Genomic DNA, 20,045 nt, shown 5'->3' with positions numbered 1-20,045 from the left:
ATACAATGCTTTCCTAAGAATTTATTGCCTGTAACTAAGAAGGCATCAAATAGTGAGTAGCAATGTGACCCAGGCATCAATTTACTAAGTCATTGCATTATACTGTAATTAGAGTTCAAATAATATGACTGTAACTTCTCACAGCCTCTAAAACAAGTTTGTAGGGATATATAAATAAATACAACAATAGCCCTAAGAATCAACTTTAAGTGCTACAATTGCAGACCAAAAAATAAGTATTTTGCAGTTACTTTAGTTGCTTATGGTTTCAAGAAGCCATTTCATTTGAAAATTCCAATTAAATTGCTAAGCAAAACACTTTTTTGTGTGAAAAAAGTGAAACAATTATTACCAAAAATTGGCTCTGGAGTAGTGTTCCATGTAGAGTTGTTCATCGGAAAAAGGAGCCAAATGAATGTCACTAAATGTTGGAAACATCATTCCTGGTGAACAAAAGATAATATACAGTAGCAAAGTTCAAATCTTCTATGTAGTCCTTAAAAATTTAGTGGAAATATCCAAGAGGCATTATTTACTATCCATTCCATACATTTTTTTTTGTAAATTAACAATAGATATTAAATTTTGCTTTAATTCTTAGTCACATTTTAGTAAATCTATTGACAACAAGAGAACACTTAAGATGATAATGCTAACTTACTGCCACAAACTAATACAGCATTCAAATTTTTATCATATTAACAATTAGATATTTAAATAAAATCCTTAAATTAAAAGCAAGCATGTATTCTAGTTCATCCACCACTATTGGAAAGATTCAAAATATAACTTATAATAAATAATTATTGCTAATTTACCAGCAACTTTATCAGGAATTTATTATAGATAATGTCAGAGATTGTCAGTATTAAAAAATAGAATATTAAGGAATATCAAATGACCACAAAGCATTTTACAAATCTTATGGCATTTCAATGCAATGTACCACTGAATTATGACATTACACATTTATACTGCCTATTAGTCATCCTTCACTTAAATAAAAGCTTAACTCAACATTTGGGAATGACTAGATGAAAGCATTTTAATAGGTAAATTGTTTAATAGCTTAACAATATAGAGAACTAGCACATGGAGGAGAGATAGGACATTTAAAAGAAAGCACATATTTTAAATTAAGGACTGTTAGCTAGGAAGATAATTGATTTATTTTTGTAGCTTGATGGGCAAAGTATTTTAATGCTACTTTCAAAAAGGTATTGACTATACACTAAAATTCTAAAGCTCTTTAGTCTGAAGCAAATCACTGAACTCAGTTTTATTCAGAGTAAGTTGTTTCAGTTTAATAATTATTACAATATAAAAGCAACTCTTAGGAAGGAAGGAATCCACATATTCTCTAAAATGGTGCTTTATTGATAAAGCTTGCCTGTATTACACAAGTTTTAAATAGAATTTTAAATCATTTTTTTCCTCTACTTCCTGTTGATCCATATTTTGGTGCTACCAGAGATTGGTAGATCTCCTTTGTTGACTTGCGTTAAGATTTTAACCTAGTCTGGGAACCAAGGTATCTTGGGATCTAGACCTAAAACTGGGGACAAGGCTGCTGGGTAAGATAGAATCATTTAATCTGTTGGCTGCATGAAGATAACTTTGAGGAAAAGAAGCCATTAATATATAATACCGAAAGTGTGCCAAAAGGAAACAAGCGATCTCTCTTACTAGTGGCTATATTTCATAAACATAGGCTTCTGCCTGTGAGATGCAAATCCTCAGAACCTGCAAACATATAGACTCACCATTGGACTTCAGCCATTTTTTGGAATGAAGGTAACTTTCCAGCATCCTTTCATTGAATAGCATATAACCCATTGGCTCAGAAACTATAACATCTACACTTTCAGGTAGGGTGATTTCCTCAATTTTTCCTGAGAGAACACTGATCTTATCGGCCACATTGTTACTCTGGACTAAAATCTGTAAAGTAATGAAGTAGTAGAAATAAATATATGTATTAGCTGTGTTGATTCAGAGATAAGTTAATAAAATATCCATTTGATGGATTAATGGAATTCTACCCAGCTGTCTTCACTTACCTTTTTTATGGAATTTGTTTTTCCAAAAAATGATATAAATAATTCATCGTGTTTTGGCATTCCGTACTATACACTCAGTTTGTTAAGTAAATTGGAATCAAAGTTAAATTAATTAAGATACTTATTATCAATTTTATGTAACTACTCATCTCATTGACATGATTCTGGGCAGCGTATAATAAAATGAACAATTAAAATAAATCTTAAACATTAAAACAATTAATATACAATATAAATAACATAGGAGAAGGCAACACAATCTCATATACAATATAAATAGGAATAAGTTTTCACTGAATGAAAGATATAATCACCTCGGCTTTAATTTTATTTGTGTCTATTAACCTTCCTGTTACATCTTTTTAATAAATCTGCAGAATGCCAATATGATTCAGTTATAAATCCTGAATTTCTTTCCTTTACCTAATCACAGTAGTTGGAAGAAAACTAAGCTATTATATTTAAAAAATTCTTGCCTTCTGTTGCTGCAATGTAAATTTATGGAAATATTTTATCTCTTTCCTAAGTAGTTCTCAGAAGCTGTATTGTAATAAGAAATTATTTTACTGCCAAAGTTTTATATTGAAAGCATTTCGTGCAACAAGTTAATGAAGCATGAATATGGCAGTTAGGATTAAAAATGAAAAGACAGTTTATTGAATAGATCCTAATAAGGTTATCTGCATATTTTATTAATTATAACTGTAAAGGGTGAAAGTAGATAATTTTATCCAAACCTTTACAACCATGGCTCTTAGCTTCTCAGAAATGCTATACATTAACCCAACAAACAAGTAATATATAGTTGCTGTGATAATATGTTTATGAACCCACATGAAATGAATCATCCCTGCAAAAAGAATACTATATAATGTCTAAAGATGATTTAATGATATTCTGCACAATATTGTAATACAGATACTAGCAACAGTAAATACCAAGGACTTAGTGGTGATGTTCCCCAATTCCTCTTTTCTGTTTCAGCTTTCCAAATCTTTTCAAAGTACAGCCATTATCAGCACATTGCAAAATGCTCTCTATAATTTGAGGCAAACCCTAAACTACTATTTTGGATTAAGGTGGGTTATAGAGCATGATTAAAATGCAATTACAAGGAATTAAAGCAGACCAAAAGTTGAGTAGAACAGATGAATCAGTGATCTCACTAATACAGTGAATGGTTATTCAGGTATCTCCTTGCAGTAATATTAAATTACTGTACCTATTCCTGCTTTAATCTCTGGAACAGAAAGGGAAAAGATTGTGTTTGGCAAATTGCAAGCTACATGTTGTTTGGCTCTCTGTATATCCCTACTAAATTGTACTATCCTGATGATTTCTCACAGTCCATTAAGTAGCAGTCTGGCTAGTTTTTAAGATCATGTTGTAAAAAGACATCGGGACAATTCCCGAACAGGACTGAAGTCCTGGGGGCATTAGGAGGACATTTAAATAGAGAAAGCCCTTCTTTTTCTAAGATGGCAACATATGAAGAAGCCCTAAAATATTCCAATTATGCATATCTTTCAGCATTCTTTTTCACTTCTCAATCCCAGGCTACAGCTATATCATTTAGAAATAAATTTCTTGTCTTAAATTCAAACCACATTTCTGGTTTTATAAGTGAAGACAAGAACATTGGAATGAATGGTTTAAAAGCATGCATGTCCATAAAATTCATTAAAGAAAAGATTAAAAGATTGCTTTGAGTTAAGACACACACACATACCTGTTCAAATCCAAATTTAAAGAAACTAATCTTAAGATAGTCTAATTGGTTGAAAACATAATTTAAAAAATAACTTCAGAGTTAAAGTGAGCAGAATAGTGGAAATCAAGACATTAGATTAGTTTCAGGCTTTTATAAAGTGTGGCAGATTTTTTTTTCCTATAATAGATCAAGTTATTAAATAAATAAAAACCTCTGTTTCTGCTTAAGAAAATAAAAGGAGCCTAATATCCAGAATGCACAAGTCTTACCATTTTTAACACCCCAGCTATTCTCCAAAGTCAGAAATTTTATACTGACACATGTTCATAGTTCTATAGATCTTAATCTTATTGTGAATTCGTGATGCCCCAAACTCTGAGCTGACTCCATTTTGTTTTTGTAATTCTTTTCACATTAATTTAGTAGGGCAGCAATATGTGAGGTCAAACTGAATTATCAGTCCGCGGAGTTATGTATTTATTTAAAACATCTATACAAACACCTGCCTTATAGCAAACTCTGGACAGCTCCCAGTAAGAATTAAAGCAACACAAAACCATATAAAAACTATTAAAAACATAACCATTAAAAACAAAAACCTGGTGTCCAATCAAGCTTCTGACATACAGTCATCTCATCCTATCCCAGCACTTGGAGTTGAAGCCAAGTCTTCAGTGCTTTTCAGAAGGCTAGAGATCTGCTGAACTTCAGGGGGGAAGAATGCTCCATAGGCCAGGAGCTGCCGTGGAGAATCTATGCTTCCTAGGTCCCATAAAGTTGCAATGTTTAAGGGAAGGAACTAGGAGTGTGCCACCTATCTAACCTGATAGGACAGATAGATGTCCTTAGAGAAAGGTGGTTCTGCAGGTAACCTGTCCCTGAATCATATAGCTTTAAAGGCGATAACCAGAACCTTGAATTGCACCCAAAAGGAACCTAGAATCCGGCTTCTGCCACAGAGTGTTACTTGGGAAACCTAAAGGCACCCATCACTACATGTGCCAAAACATTCTGGACCTGTTGACACTTCCAGGTGGTCTTCAAAGGCAATCCCATATTAAAAAGCTCGGCTATCAATCTTTGGTGCTGATTTTTCAAAACATGCATCAGACTTCAAAGGTAAAGCAATTCATCCCAAAGCCTTGGGTACAAGACAGCTAATAAAGACAACATCTGACTGATGTTTTGTAATGTCTAATCACGATTCCTCCAGTGTGACATACAGTATGTCACCTCTACATCATGTTCCTGTCATGCTGGGCTGCAGAAATGGCCTATGGTTTGTGGCGCACAGAAGTCAGATTTGTTCGCAAATTCCAAAGCTCAAAATGCAGTACAATACACACACATAAGCTATTGCGAAATCTGTAGTGGACAGCAATGTTGGAACTTGGAAGACAAGAAAAAGCAGCAGACATTTCAAAATTTGACAATGATGGTATTTCAAAGCAGGTTCATATCACAGAGTAGCTGAAATTTAAAGCTAGGGAGCCTAAAGAGTCTAATCCTTGAGTTTCAAAAACTCTGCAAACTCTGATTAGAACAAAAGAGGTTAGATTGTCAATTTTTGTTCATGAGTCTGAAAACGGGGGCTGGGGGAGTAAGATTGTATTGTAGTAAAAGCTTTCTAGGGATTCATTAATCCTTCAATAAGCCATTCATGTTCAGAGGTTAAGAGATTAGACAACAAAGCAAGGCAGACTATATGTAACAATAAAGATGGTCTTTGATTTACAACTAGCCATTTAATGATCATTGGTTTGGTGCCCCTTGGACATATGATCTTACTTTTGGGTCATTGGCAACCGGCTTACATTTACAATCAGTTGGCCTTTAAAGGTTGCAAGCGGAGGGGATAGAGGAGAGCTCATAAAGCTAATTCTTTGTACAGAACTAGTAGGTGCAATCAAAATAGGTATACTGTGAATAAAACTTGTATTCCTATTTCTCTACTTGCTATTCATGGCTGAATTCCCAAACAGGATATAAAATGCATAAATTATGTGCTCTTAAATCTACTTTGTAGGGACGCGGTGGCTCAGTGGCTAAGACGTGAGCTTCTCAATCAGAAAGGACAGCAGTTTGGCAGTTCGAATCCCTAGCGCCGCATAATGGAGTGAGCACCCGTTACTTGTCCCAGCTTCTGCCAACCTAGCAGTTCGAAAGCATGTAAAAATGCAAGTAGAAAAATAGAGATCACCTTTGGGGAGAAGGTAACAGCGTTCTGTGTGCCTTCAGCATATAGTCAAGCCAGCCACATGACCACAGAGACATCTTCAGACAGCGCTGGCTCTTCGGCTTTGAAATGGAGATGAGTACCGCCCCCTAGAGTCTGGAACGACTAGCACTTATGTGCAGGGGAACCTTTACCTTTACCTTTTAAAATCTACTTTATCACTGAAACCATCAATAATGAAGAAGACCTTTTTCCACTCACCTTTCCCCTTCTCTGCCCAGAGGAAGGGATAGTGGGTTAACCATATTTATATTACAATTGTAATGGTAATATAAATGTGGTTAACCCGCTATCCCTTCCTCTGGGCAAAGGCAATTTTATAATTCATGTTCTGGTACTTTCTATGTACACTGTTATGTGCTATATGAAGGTCTGCAGATGTTGCATGACAGTTCTAATTACTGGGGACATTATTTTACCAATATTAAAATAGATTCATTGTTTATTTAACTTCAGTTCCTGGTGCTTGCTATCCATAATGTTCCCCAAACATGGGGTGACTGCTGCAAATTTTTGAAGTTGCCAGATCCAAAACTTATGGATGAAGCTAAGTTGAAGAAGGCTGCCCTACTCAATGTAGAACACAGTTATCTAAAAAAAACATTTTTGTACCATTCTCTACATCTACAGAGGTCATCCTCAAAAGGCTTTTTAAAAGCATCCATATTGTTTGTTGAAAGGAAAGTTACAAAAAACTCTAACTGGCTTTTCCTAGCAGGAGTCCAAAGTTTATCTAGATAGGCATGATCTGTGGCTATTCTTCAGCTTTTCAGCATCATCCAGAAACATCATTGATTTTCTTGGCCTTTCAAATAGTTTAAAATGCTTTAATTAAAAGTGAATTAAAACACTGGGTTTTAATGTTTAATATCAATGTTTTTGTTTGCCATTTTAATAATAATATTAACCCCACTTAGGACAAATCTTGAAGAGGAACACAGACATATTAAAGGAATAGGAAATTTCTTGGAACAGTACAGATTTAAGAGCCTTTTGCAAAACATGATTCTTTAAATAGAAAAAAACCTTGATTTGGCTCATTAAATAAAAAACCTTGCCTGGAGGCACATGCAACAAGCATCTGGAAGAGTGAGAGCTTCTCTTTGGGCCTCTGTTCAAAAGGAACTCTGCTGCCAAAACTCCCAGAAAGGCCTCCCTTTCACCAGCCTCCTGTGCCAAATGCCTCTGTATTCCTCAAGGACTAATTCTTCATTTCTAATGATCCCATCAGTAGTTGACCTGTCCCATGTACTGTACAAAACATTTTCCTTATGCTGGTTGCTCCCATGCTCTGTTTGTACAAGTGCCCTCCATAAAATTCCTCCATCTTAACATCACATTATTTCTCAGACTTTGGAAAAGTAATTTAAATCCAAATTCTGGACACAGCTATTTAAAAACATCTCGTTATTTCTGTAGAACACGGTTAAACCTGGAGGCACAGTATTGAAATTATACAGTAATTCAGTTAACTCCATAAATAGAACCTAAGCAGGTTCGATAGGATTTATTTTGATATCCAATTTAAAAGTACAGCTTTAATCCTAACATCCAGCTTTCTCTGGCCTCTTTATCACAAGGCATGCTGTAATATATCCATATAATTTAGGCTCTGTGAAATAGATATGTAGTCCCATACCATAAAAAGGTAACAGACTGGGAAAAGCTGCATTAATACTTTTTTTTAATGGACCATTTGGCAGCATTTATTTAAGATGAAGTAAAGAATGTTTCTTCAAACTGTAATTCAAGAACAAAGTCGTGCAAGAAAGATCTGAAAGCCAGATAGGTAAACGAGGTAAGCTAATTATTTGCAATGGTTTGGCGTAGTGTTATTGGCTGAAGCCATAGAGTGAAAGATGGGGGCTTTCTAGTTTCTTCTCCCAGAGACTCCCTACTCTCCTGGCCTGTCTTTCCTGCTTTGGAACAGATGCTTGGTAATTTTACAGCGGCCACCAGTTTTCTCCTTAGAATAGTGCTCTAGGACAGTGGCCCCCAACCTTTTTTGAACCAGGGACCGGTTTCAAGATTATTTATTCTTCCACGGACCGGTACCTGAGTAACGCGAGACTCCACCGCCATCGGGATGGCTCTTCGTTCGAAGCCGCTCCCCCTCTTCGACGAAACTAAGGCGCGAGCACCCAAATGCCGCTTTCCAACTGAAAACCTGGAAGCACTTTCCAACCGAAAACCCGGAAGCAACCGAAAACCCAGAAGCGCCGTCGAAACAAGATGGCGGCGCCCAAGCTTTGCGGCCCAGTAAAAAATGATCCACAGACCGGTAACGGTCCGGGGACCAGTGGTTGGGGACCCCTGCTCTAGGAGACATTTACCGTATTTGCCGGCGTATAAGACGACTGGGCGTATAAGACGACCCCCCAACATTTCCACTCAAAATATAGAGTTTGTTATATACTCGCCGTATAAGACTACCCCCTCTTCCACACACCTTCCACTTTTGCACTTTTTTTTTTTTTGACGCACTTTTCTGCTTTGGACAATTTTGAAATGAGCTAATCCAATTTTGAACCAAGAATATGCAAATAGCTATGGAGTTTAGAAATGAGTTTTAAAAATATTTTTCATTGCTTACCATTAAGCGTAAAATATGTTGTAAATAAAATGAGAACACAGGAAACGTTCTCTTCTCAATACAGCTGATCTCTCTCTCTCTCTCTCTCTCTCTCTCTCTCTCACACACACACACACACACACACACACCAAAAACCCGGACACTGAAAAGGCTGCCAAGGAACAGTATATTCAATGCCTTCTCTTTAATCAAGAAACAAGGAATTCCTTAGAATCTTTTTTTCCCCAAGTGGCCCTCTTTAAAAAAAAAAAAAATGGAGGTAACACTTTCATTCAAAAAGTCTTCCAGTATCTGGAGTCGCTCAGACATATTGAAGTGAGGCAGGAGAGTAAGTGAAATTTGAAATGATCCAGCTACCGTTTTCTTCCCCTCCCGCCCAAAGGCCATTATCTCCACGTCAAAACGAACGAGGGAGGCAAAGAAGCCAAACACGCTAAAAGGATCTCTTTATTTTCCTACACAAGGTCACACCTACTTTTCCGCATTCAAAGGACAACCTCTCCTCACCACCACCACACACACACACACACACCCCAATACCCGCAAACAATGTTCTGGGCATTAATCACCATTGCTACATTAACCTGGTAAATTTATACCCTGCCTCCCCCAGTGTTGCTTTGACGGCAGGATTTCACACAGCGGGCGCTCGCTCGCTCTCTTCTCCGCTCTCCCACCGTTCGCACATGTTGGAAGCACCGTAAAACCTGATAACCCACCCGGGGCTCCCCATCCTTAACCTACAGCCGCCCGCATGCAAAACCTGCGTGCAAAAGAAAAAAAGAAAAAGAAAAGTACGCCGCACGTGAGGATCTTCGAATCCTCTCCTCCCCACACCGCTAAGGAAGGAAGAGGGGGAAAGGTTGCGCAGCGCGTGGTGAGTGACACCCGCCACACACACACACACACACACACACACACACACACACACACACACACACACCGCTCCCCCAGCCTCCCTCCCGGCTGCAACTCAAGCTCGAAGTGGGAGTCGGAGTCCTCCCGGCGTATAAGACGACCCCCCACTTGGAGGCATGTTTTTCAGGGCAAAAAAGTCATCTTATACGCCGGCAAATACGGTACCTCTTAAGTTCAGCATGTGGGACATATAGGGAATCCAACAATCTGTACTGACAAATCAAAGAAAAGCAAGATTTAAAAAAATGAAAAATATATATATTGTGTCTCCTATCATAAGTCTAGTAAAGGCATTTAGTAACCACAACTGGGACCAACAATTTGGTTGTTAAGGAGAGCAGTGAAATTATAACTGTTCTTACAATCTTACTTCAGCTTTGCTTTACAGACCTACAAAGGTTATAAATGTGAGGACTGGTTGCAAAGTTACTTTCTCATCACCATCATAACTACGAATGGTTGCTAAACAAGCCAGTTGTTCAATGAAGACTGCAGTAGCAGTATACATTTGACATGTGTGTGCTGTGGGTAAAGCTGTCACCCTAATTGATCAGAGGGTTCAATGTGGTAGAGAGAAGTTTGTACATTCAACTCGCCAAGAATCTGTTTGATGTAACCTTACAATAAAGTAAAAATGCTCATTCTTTTTCCTGCAGGATCCAATCTGGATCGATCACCAGGACCAACCCCGATTGGATCCTGCAACATTATCCTGGGATACATGTATTTGTCTTCATTCATTGTTTTTCCTGTCTGGTTTACTAGGGAGGACTGACAATGTCAAATTTTACTTTTGATGCTCAGTGAAGATGGGAAGGTCCACTTATGCCAGCTTCCCCGCTGTATTTTTTTTTTGGTGTTCTCTTTCACAAAGTTCTCTCTCTCTTTCTTTTTCTTTCAGAAGCTTGGATTTCAAAACAATCATTTTTTTTTTCCTCTTGAGAAAAAAGTTGCTTAGGAAATTCCTTTTTGTCTTACCTGGCTGAGTCTGGATTTGTCTCCTTTCGCTCCACATGTTTCCAACCATTGCTCATCTGTAGGCGAGTATTAACTTTCCTGCTTGATAAATCTTTCCATTCTGGAAAGTGGCTGTAAATCCTATGTTGGATGCAGCAAGTGAATAGGTGTCATGCCCCTGTTGGAGACTGACTCCGAGGGAGAGGAGGAACAGCTGACAGGGAATGAAAGTGTGGCTCCAGAGGTTGTGGAGGAGGGGGGAAGGGCAGAGGCCGGCTGGGCAGTCAGAGGAAGAACCAGGCCCATCCCCTCTGCATCCTAAGGCACGCAGGGAGGAACGGAGAAGGGAACAATGTGGCTTTCGGAAGCGGAAATGATCTCCCTCATTGGCTGCAGCTGGGAAGAATATTATATAGGAGGGGCGTTTAAAACACAGTGTTGCTAGAAGTAAAGCGTGTTTTATTTCTGGCTGAGGTTAATCTTGGTTGGCGTTCTTCCAACAGACTGTGCCTTGTTATCTTCTTGAAGTTTGTAATTAATTATCCTGGTCTGTCGTGGAAATTCCTTCAGTGCGGTTTGTTTTGGTTTTTTATTTCTCCGTTATCTGTTCTTTGAGTTTGGACTGTATTTCTTTCTTTTGGAGACTATTTTGGAAAGAGTTGAATCTCCAACTGCGAACAATTGACAGTGAGGCCAAGTTGGAAGCATTAAAGGAAATCTATTTACGTTTGGGAATTTATTATGTGTGTGCTGCTTCCCGATCATCACAATAGGGTAGTGGGCTTGGCCATTCATTATATATATATATATATATATGTTGTAGCTCTGGACTTGGATTCAGCTCCTGTGGCTGATATGAGCTCAAGTGAGGAGGACATGGCAGAGAAATATGAGCCAGCATGGCTCAGTGATTGGAATGATAATCAGGAAGAGGAGATGGACGTGACAAGAGAGGACAGACCTGATTTAGTAGAATGGTCAGGACCTTCTACCTCCTCTGGTTCAGTATCTGATCATCAGCCGGAAATGGCTGACAGAGAAGTTTTAAGAGAGTCTTCAAGTGGAGACGAGAACTTGGAGAATTGTTGGTTAGATGTTAGGAATAGACGCCGCTTTAAGAGGCAAGGCCAGCTGGAACGCAGGAGAAGGTCAAGTCAGTAATTAAGGAAATTAACTGTTGCCCTAATAACTATAAAAGGATCCGCCTGAGTTTGAAAATTTGTCAGGAACAAAGCGTTTAATTTACGTGGAGAAGCAACGGTCAAAGCTCGGAGGCTTGTGGATTTAAGCCAGGATTAATGTGCTGTAGACTGTGAATAATAGCAGCTGTTATCTTCTGAAACTCCTCTTCGTTTGTTTTGCTTTTGAGGACGACTGCTTTCGGCGTTGCTTATTTGCTTTTGAAGGTGGGACATAACATATATATATTCAAAATGAATATTTTGTTTGTGATATGCTTACTATACTACTGAAATGATCACAACATCTTAATTATAATGCAGGTTACGTTACATTTGAATTAGGCTTAGCAGCTTTAGAAATTATTTTGCATAAATTACACAGCTATTTCTCTGGAATAAGGGAAAGTGAGAGGGAGGAAGCGATATCCACTGAATTCATTAGCCTTTCTGAATCATGTAGTTAGACCCGTGATGTTAATCCAATTCCAACCATCCTGGCCAGACTGCAAACAAGATCAGCATAACTTGCATAATTCCACATGCTGTCACTGTACAGTGTTTGAAGTGAAATGGGAGAAATTCCAGGAAATAAACCCTGCTTGTTTTTCCCTGAAATATGCCCAATATTCTTGGTTGACTATGGATCCATTCAAGAATAAGAGAAGCTGCTAATTAGTTTAAGTCCTTTTACAGGAGATGAGTTTCAATTACCAAAGGTTTTAGTGTATTTCAATATAGGAAAAAAATCACTGAATGATAGCTAATAAAGACAGTTCTAATCAAAAGACCTTACTTCACTTTAAATTTCAGTAGTACATTCAATTCTTATTCCTTGTTATTAATTTATCTATGAAATCATTCCAGCCTCATTTGCATTATACTGAATAGGCTTATTTCTCAAATATTAGTCAGCTATTAATGAGCCTCGGTGACGCAGTGGTTACAGTGCAGTACTTTGCTTATTGTACCCTATGACTGTTATTAAGCGTTGTACCTTATGATTCTTGACTCTTGATGAATGTATCTTTTCTTTTATGTATACTGAGAGCATTTGCATAAGAAAAATTCCTTGTGTGTCCAATCACACTTGGCCAATAAAGAATTCTGTTCTGTTCTGTTCTGTTCTATTCTATTCTATTCTGCAGGCTACTTCTGCTGACTGCCGGCTGACTGCAATTTGGCAGTTCAATCTCACCAGGCTCAAGGTTGACTCAGCCTTCCATCTTTCCAAGGTCTGTAAAATGAGGACCCACATTATTGGGGGCAATATATTGACTCTGTAAACTGCTTAGACAGGGCTGTAAAAAGCACTGTAAAGCGGTATACAAGTCTAAATGCTATTGCTATTGCAAGGATGCATTGTAGTTGTTAGCAGGGATAGTGATTCCCCTTAAGTCTGCCTCTACCATCTACTTTCACACAGATCTCTAAATGTTTGTGGTTGTTTAAGTGGGAACAAGTTTCACTGAAATAATCAAAACGTTTTCATTTAACATGTGCCTCAAGAGTGAATTATGCTCTTCAAGACACGGTCCTGATGAAACACCAAAATAAAATGGACCTAAATTATTTGCACACCGTTATTTCAGCGACAAGTACTTTGTTTTCTGCGCACACAGCAAAGCAAACAAATGCAGTAGCTCATCAAATCTAACATACTCACCTCGGCATATTTGGCCACCGAGCTAGCTTCAACAGCATAAACTTTTCTTGCACCAGCCTGCACAGCGAAAAATGAAAGAATACCTGATCCGCATCCAACATCTAGGACCACCTTGAAACAGAAAAATGGATGGGGATGAACGTGCCACTATATAAGGCTTTATTTATATTCCAAATCTTATCAGCAGATTCAGAAAGTATAAAAACCTTCCTGCCAATCAATGCTATCAAATATTTATAAATACTATATATGACATTGCCAATCATCAAGATCTCTTAACTAAAACAATGCTAAGGTTTTCTTCATTGAAAATAAAATATGGCATCAAAATCATAACATATTTCTTTGCAACATTTTTATTCATTATAGTACAAAAAGTGAATAACAAGTCTTGAAATCACAAGCTCTTCTTAGTATGATTAATTTGGAAAACTTACACAGAATTGTAATTTATTTTTTCTGAGGGAATTCAACAGTTATTCTTGCTACTTTATTTCTTAGCAGAAGCATTAATGTAGGTGTGAAAAAGAAGCAAGAACATATGCTGTAGGTTTATTAACTTAACACAGGTAGATCTTGCAAATGCTTTTCAAAGCATTTTATTCCATTAAATATACCCCTAACCTAAAATCAAAAAGCAAGGTTGGAAGCATTTAATTTTTAAAAATTACTTTAAGAATTTACTTAGCAAAAGTGGTAAAATAATAAAACAACTCTACATAGTTGTTACATATTAATAATAATAAACAGGACTTATGCTAAGGTGGACAGCATTTGGGCAGCATTCGTCACTCTCAGTTCCAGCAAGGGAACTAAATTAGACTATACTACACATTTATGTATATATGGATGGAAGTATTTATATGCCGCCTGACTCCTAATGATTCTGGATAGCTAATAACTTCATACTTTAATTAGTCTCATTTACTCTAACAAATTCTAAATTAATTATTTTTTTATCAGTTGAAGAGCTACCTACATTCATGTTTCCTGAGTCAGCTGTGATGCATTAGAATCAGAATGTCTCATGGGTATATATTTACTTAATTTTTCCTGCCCGCCTCAATGCCTTACTTCAGTGGTTGAACTCGCGCAGCCCAATTCCGAATGGGCCACAGCCCGGTAGTATGCTGTGGCCCAGGGCTTGGAGAAACTTCTGAAATTTCTCCACCACTCTTTTAAATTATATTTTACTAGTTCTATATCCGTGCTTCGCTATGGAACTATGTAATCGGGCTTAGTTTTTGGGGAGGAAAATAAGGGGGGGGATTGTGCCACTGCCTACCAGCATCCAATGGTATTCATCTGGCTAGCGTCCTGTCAGTGTGTGAGAGAGTTAAGAGCTGTTTGGAAACTGAAGCAGTATTTGCTGTGTGAGCAAGCAGGAGACAGCAAAGAGCCTGGGCGTGGCTTAGCTTAAGTGTTCTGTACTAAAGCTGGTTGCTGCTGTGAAACTGAAACTGAAACTCCTCTCCTCGGCTTGTGTTTTGCATTTGGAACAGATTTCTTTTCAGGTGGGGAGGGGGAGTAGAACTCCTTACCATCAGAGCTTGTTAATAATAATATATGAAATACTAATCCTGTGATGGTAATTTTGAAAAATTCTTCCTTAGTGAGCACCTAGAAGCCAAGAGGAACATATGTGCCAAATTTCAAGTTTGTAGGCTTTACGGTTCTTGAGATTTTGTGATGATGCATGAGTGGTATTTCACTTTTTTATATATATAGATTGGCAGATATTACATTGACTTTATTGTGAAGGGTGCTGCTGGCCCATGAAACATCTCTTAGCAATGAAAAGACGGATTAAAAATATTCAAATACATTTTAAAAATTGAATATAAACTATTTATGTTTTCCCAATACCACATTCAAACAGGGCAGAGTAATACCAGACTGGAGGTAGGGGGTATATTTGCTTCAGAGCACTCTAGCAAAACAGCAATTCGTTGCCTCTGTTTGAAATCAGAGAAAGAGAAAGGTAGAAGAGGCACATCATTTATGTAATGAAAATGTCTCACATCAGCGCACCCTGGCATTGATCTCACAGCTCTAACACAGACACAAATTTAGATATTATTGCTGTGGCACTTTTTCTATGAGGTCAGAAAGGCATTAAACTCTTTTCTATAGAAAAATATAAGGCAACGGTCACTTTGTTTCTGCAGGACAAATGCACAGCCTTGACAATGAAACTCTGAAAAGAACCTAGCTAAGCAATGTTTAGAACCATTAAAAATGCAATACAATAAATAAATACAGCAATCAAGAAAAATTACGTGGTTGATATTAAATTACTAGGAATCAGCAGATGTTAACATGACCAGGAAATGGGGCCCTTCACACATCTAGAATAGCAGGCCTGGTCACAAAAACAAGTCTTCAAGGCCTGAAGAGACAGGGTTGGGGCCACCCTAATCTACAGCAGAAAAGGCATACCTCCTAGTGCCCACCAGCGAATATTCCTTGGCTGACCGGTCCTAGAGCGTACCCACTCAGATAGACTGGGTCAGATGGGTAGGAACAACTGGGAGAAGTTGGTCCCTTAGGTTAGGTTATCTGGTTCTAAGGCAAGAAGGCTTTAAAGTGACAACTAGCACCTTGAACTGCACTTGGAAAAACACTGACAACCAATGTAGCTCACAAAGCAGTAATGTTACGTGTGTTGAGTACCTTACACCATTTATCAGCTGAAGCTTCAGAATGCTTTTCAAGGACACGCCACCCATTTAAGAGCACGTTGCAGTAATCCATACTGGATACTTGGACAAATCAAGATGACATGACAATGAGCAGAACATTCTGGTCCAGGAATGGGCACAACTGATACACAATGCAAAGGTGTGCAAAGACCCTCTTAATCACAGCTGCCACCTGCTTTTTCAGCAGGAGTCATGAATCCAAGAGGTACCCCCAGATTGTGCCCTGACATCCGCTGGAACAGTGCTACTCTCCCCAGAACCAAAGGGGGGATAACCTGGAGCCTGGAAGGCCCAAATACCCCAAACCACTCAGATTTGCTAAGATTGAGCCAAAGCTCACTGGGACCAATTCAGGCCCATAAAGCCTCCAGGTACTGGGATGGACCAAAGTTAGGCTGCAGGTGAATGACAGAATTACTCCCTCCAAGTAGGGACCAGGTAAACCTGAAACAGGACCGCTGGGTGGCTATCTGTAGGCATAATAAGAGTGGGGCCCTTATTGCCACGAGGAAGGCTCTAATAGCGGCTCTGGCTCACAGGTGTCAAAGTCGCGGCATCATGTTGCTGTCACATGATGTTTGGCTATGTTTTTCCCGTTCACGGAGCCGGGGTGGGTGTGGCCTGCATGTGACGCATCTGGCCCGCAGGCTGCCAGTTTGACGCCCCTGCTCTACCTTATGCTTGAGCATCCTCACTTCTTGTCATTCACCAGCAATGCACTAGGCGTTTGTTTACCTTCTCCATCTGCCTTAGCTCATGCACGAACCATGGAGAGCTCCAGGATCCATGGGAACAGAGGTTGCAGCCATTCTTCCCTTGCAGGCACCCATCAAGGTTTTGGCCGACTGGGGGTTGCAGACCTCCTCCAACCACATCAAGCTCCTTCTGGGGCTGGCCAACTTTGTAAGCAAATATGTATAGATATTTGAAACTGAGCAGAAAGTGAAGGCTTACCTTATCTTTAAAATCTGTGTGATTCTGAAGTATTGCTCTGTGATATGTAGCTGTCCTTACAAAATCCTGCATCATGTTTTGTTGTTGAGATAAGCATCCATAAAACTAGAAAGAAAAAAGGAGAAATGTAGCTGCTACAATTTGCCTACAGCACTATACAAAATATGAATAAAGTCTGCAATAAACCTGGGAAATATTGGTGATGGAAAAGCCATACCCCCTGAAAATAAAAATAAAGAGATTACGGCACAAGCTTTTAGCAAGTGTTAGTTAGAACTTGTATGTTGCTACAAGAACTTTCTTTTTTTTCTGCAACAGGTTATCCCAACCCTTCTGGGAAATACTGAACATATTATGAAACAACAGTTCTCTACCTGAAAATACTGAGATGCCGAGGAGTCTTCTGTTCTCTGATTGAATACAGAATGTTCCTTATTTATATTCCTACAACTGTTCAGTGTATTTGAAAACACGTTATATTCTGAAAAAGAAAGAATGAAGCTAAAGTGTAGGAACATTAAACACAAAACCAAAGCAGGGAGGAGACACAAATGTAAGAAAGGTGACTGAATTATTACCATGCTGGTCTTTATTCTGCACAAAACATAATTCAAAATTCCAGTAAAATATGCCATAGCTGTAGATAGGAATTATATCGTCTGCTCTTTTCTACACAATTCTGCCCTCAAAATAGCTCAACTGTTGGGAGTCTATTAATGAAATGGTATTTTTCCACATTTTCACACAGCTCAAAATTTTATGAGGGCCTAGGAGGAAGTAGATTATCTAAACCAGGCACTTCCTAATGGGAGGAGAAGCAACAATCATTGCAAATAGAAATAATGCTGCCCATTAAAATATTATATCAACTGTCTCCATTTTTAACCTACAGTAGTCCTCAGGTTTCAATCATTCAATTAGTGACGGTTTGAGGTTACAATGGCACTGAAAAAAATGGATTTATGACCGTTTTGCACACTGATGACCACTGTGGCATCATGTGATCAAAATTCAGAAACTTGGCAATTGGCATGCATTGATGACAGCTGGTCCATCCCAGGGTCTTTGCAACCTTTTGACAAGCAAAGTCAATGGGGAAGCCAGATTCACTTAACAACCATATTACAAACTTAGCAACTGCAGTGATTCACGCAACAACTGTGGAAAGAAAGGTGTTAAAACTGGGCAAAATTTACCTAACAACCGTCTTGCTTAGCAACATAAAATTTGGGTTCAATTTTGGCCATAAGTCGAGGACTACCTGTATTGACATGAAGTATTATCAGTCATGCATCCTCAGATATTGTCTTTAGAGACAATGGCTTATTTAAAATATCTGTAGAAGAGGATCAACTGTCTGAACTTCACTGAGGCACTGATACAAAATGCCATCAAACCAGGTGTTATATTCCCTTTAGAGGGGTCCCCAAACCTGGCAACTTTAAGACTTGTGGACTTCAACTCCCAGAATTCCTCAGACAGCATAGCTGGCTGAGGAATTCTAGGAGTTAAAGTCCACAAGTCTTAAATTTTCCAACTTTGGAGGCCTCAGCCCTATAGCTAAAGAAAAGTGACAAAAAACTCCAGGTAATTTTGAACTTCTGCGTTGACTCAACGTTCTAGTGCTGACTCCAGCAAGTCTGTCTGGTGCAATTTCTGGACCCCATGGCAATTTGGAAAGACGTGAATTGGTATATATTTTTTCTCCAAAAACTCTCTTAATATTTACTCAAGAAAATCCTTTCTGGTGTTTCACCCTGGTTTGACCTACAGATAATCCTCATTTAACAACCACAACTGGGACTGGCAACTTAGTCATTAAGTGAAGTGGCCTTAGGTGAAACTGCGACTGGGCTTATGATCAACCTTTGCTTTAGAAACCTGTGAAGGTTATAAAGGCAAAGATTGGTCATACTTTTTTAAATCACTGACAATGTTAACTACAAATCTTTGCCAAACGAGGCAGTTGCTAAATAAGGATTACCTGTATTGTCTCTGAATCTTAAAAAACCTACTGGCCCGCAGGTAGCATAAGAGGGGAGGAGCTGAGCCAAGGCATTTTCTTTCTCTGAGAAGGTGGTATTGGTAGCAGGAAGTATTATGTAACCCATAATCAGAAGTTCCATCAAGGGAGTCCTAAGGGCATGATCAAGAAAGGAGGGACGTTTCCTGTCACCTACCAACGTGCATCCTCTATTCAGTCATTCACTCTAAACCAGGGGTGTCAACCAGCAAAGCTGGCTGAGGAATTCTGGGAGTTGAAGTCCACAAGTCTTAAAGTTGCCAAGATTGGACACCCCTGCTCTAAACAATCTCTATAACTTAGTCCTGAGGGAATTATTGAAAGCAATAGCAAATTATTATTTATTATTATTACCCATTAATATTTTAGATTTATCACCCGGGTAACAACTGCATAACATAGCAATTGAGGAGTGAATGTTATATTCTGTGAGTTATTTTTCTAGCTGTTAGTATACTATTATATTTATTTGCTTCAACCTGTTTTTTGCTTGTTTTGTTCTTTTAAATTTTGCTGGTGGTGGAGCAAAGAAATATTGTTGAACTGAACTGAATGGAAAGCAACAGCTTCCTGGTGTCTTTAAATATCGTGCAAAAGCTAAAACTGACCTTCCCTTCCCTTATCTTGGTGCCAGGACTAGCTCAAAGTTTTTCTTCAGAAGACTGAGATAAACAACATCCATCAATACCCACTGGCTACGAAGACGAAATAAATTTATAGTTCCATCTGCACATTTATAATTTTATTCCCATAAAATTTCTGAAGCTGATATTTACATTGACTGTTGTGGAAAAATCTGCTGCTAGTAGATGGTAGGCTGCACTTGTATTGCTTAAATTGTTCTAGATGGATACATTTACTTTGCAAAAGACTAACGCTTATATATTAGACACACTAAAAACCTATTTTATGGCAATCTTGATGCTATTCATATGTTGCACACATGTTACACAGGAAGAAGAAAATACTAGGTATAATTTACTGCTGTCTAAATGGTAGAAACCAGATGCTGGAATATAACAATCCTCTGCATGGATTCAGTTCAGA

The 20,045-nt window shown here is 38.4% G+C and overlaps 1 protein-coding gene and 1 long non-coding RNA gene across 3 annotated transcripts in view; one reads left to right on the top strand and one right to left on the bottom strand.

Moving 5' to 3' along the window:
- LOC113417354 (histone-arginine methyltransferase CARM1-like) overlaps positions 1–20,045 on the bottom strand; it is a 53,999-nt gene that overhangs the window by 13,240 nt on the left and 20,714 nt on the right. For both annotated transcript variants that reach the window (XM_026675716.2, XM_026675724.2), the window contains exons 3-7: positions 17,350–17,456; positions 16,976–17,080; positions 13,320–13,430; positions 1,764–1,941; positions 353–443 (exon numbers count right to left, since the gene is read on the bottom strand). In XM_026675716.2, the coding sequence (XP_026531501.1) occupies positions 353–443; positions 1,764–1,941; positions 13,320–13,430; positions 16,976–17,080; positions 17,350–17,456 (592 nt within the window). The remainder of the gene's footprint in view (positions 1–352; positions 444–1,763; positions 1,942–13,319; positions 13,431–16,975; positions 17,081–17,349; positions 17,457–20,045) is intronic.
- Positions 12,800–19,769, top strand: LOC148132465 (uncharacterized). The gene is made up of 3 exons (XR_015748028.1): positions 12,800–12,888; positions 17,294–17,537; positions 19,633–19,769. It is a non-coding gene; the product is annotated as an uncharacterized LOC148132465 (long non-coding RNA).

This window comes from Notechis scutatus, chromosome 2, assembly GCF_049901735.1.
Source record: "Notechis scutatus isolate UNSWTSFEM ecotype Mainland chromosome 2, rNotScu1.2, whole genome shotgun sequence".
Lineage (NCBI taxonomy): Eukaryota > Metazoa > Chordata > Lepidosauria > Squamata > Elapidae > Notechis > Notechis scutatus.
Note: the sequence above shows the minus strand (reverse complement) of the source record. Positions and strands in the feature narration are given on the sequence as shown.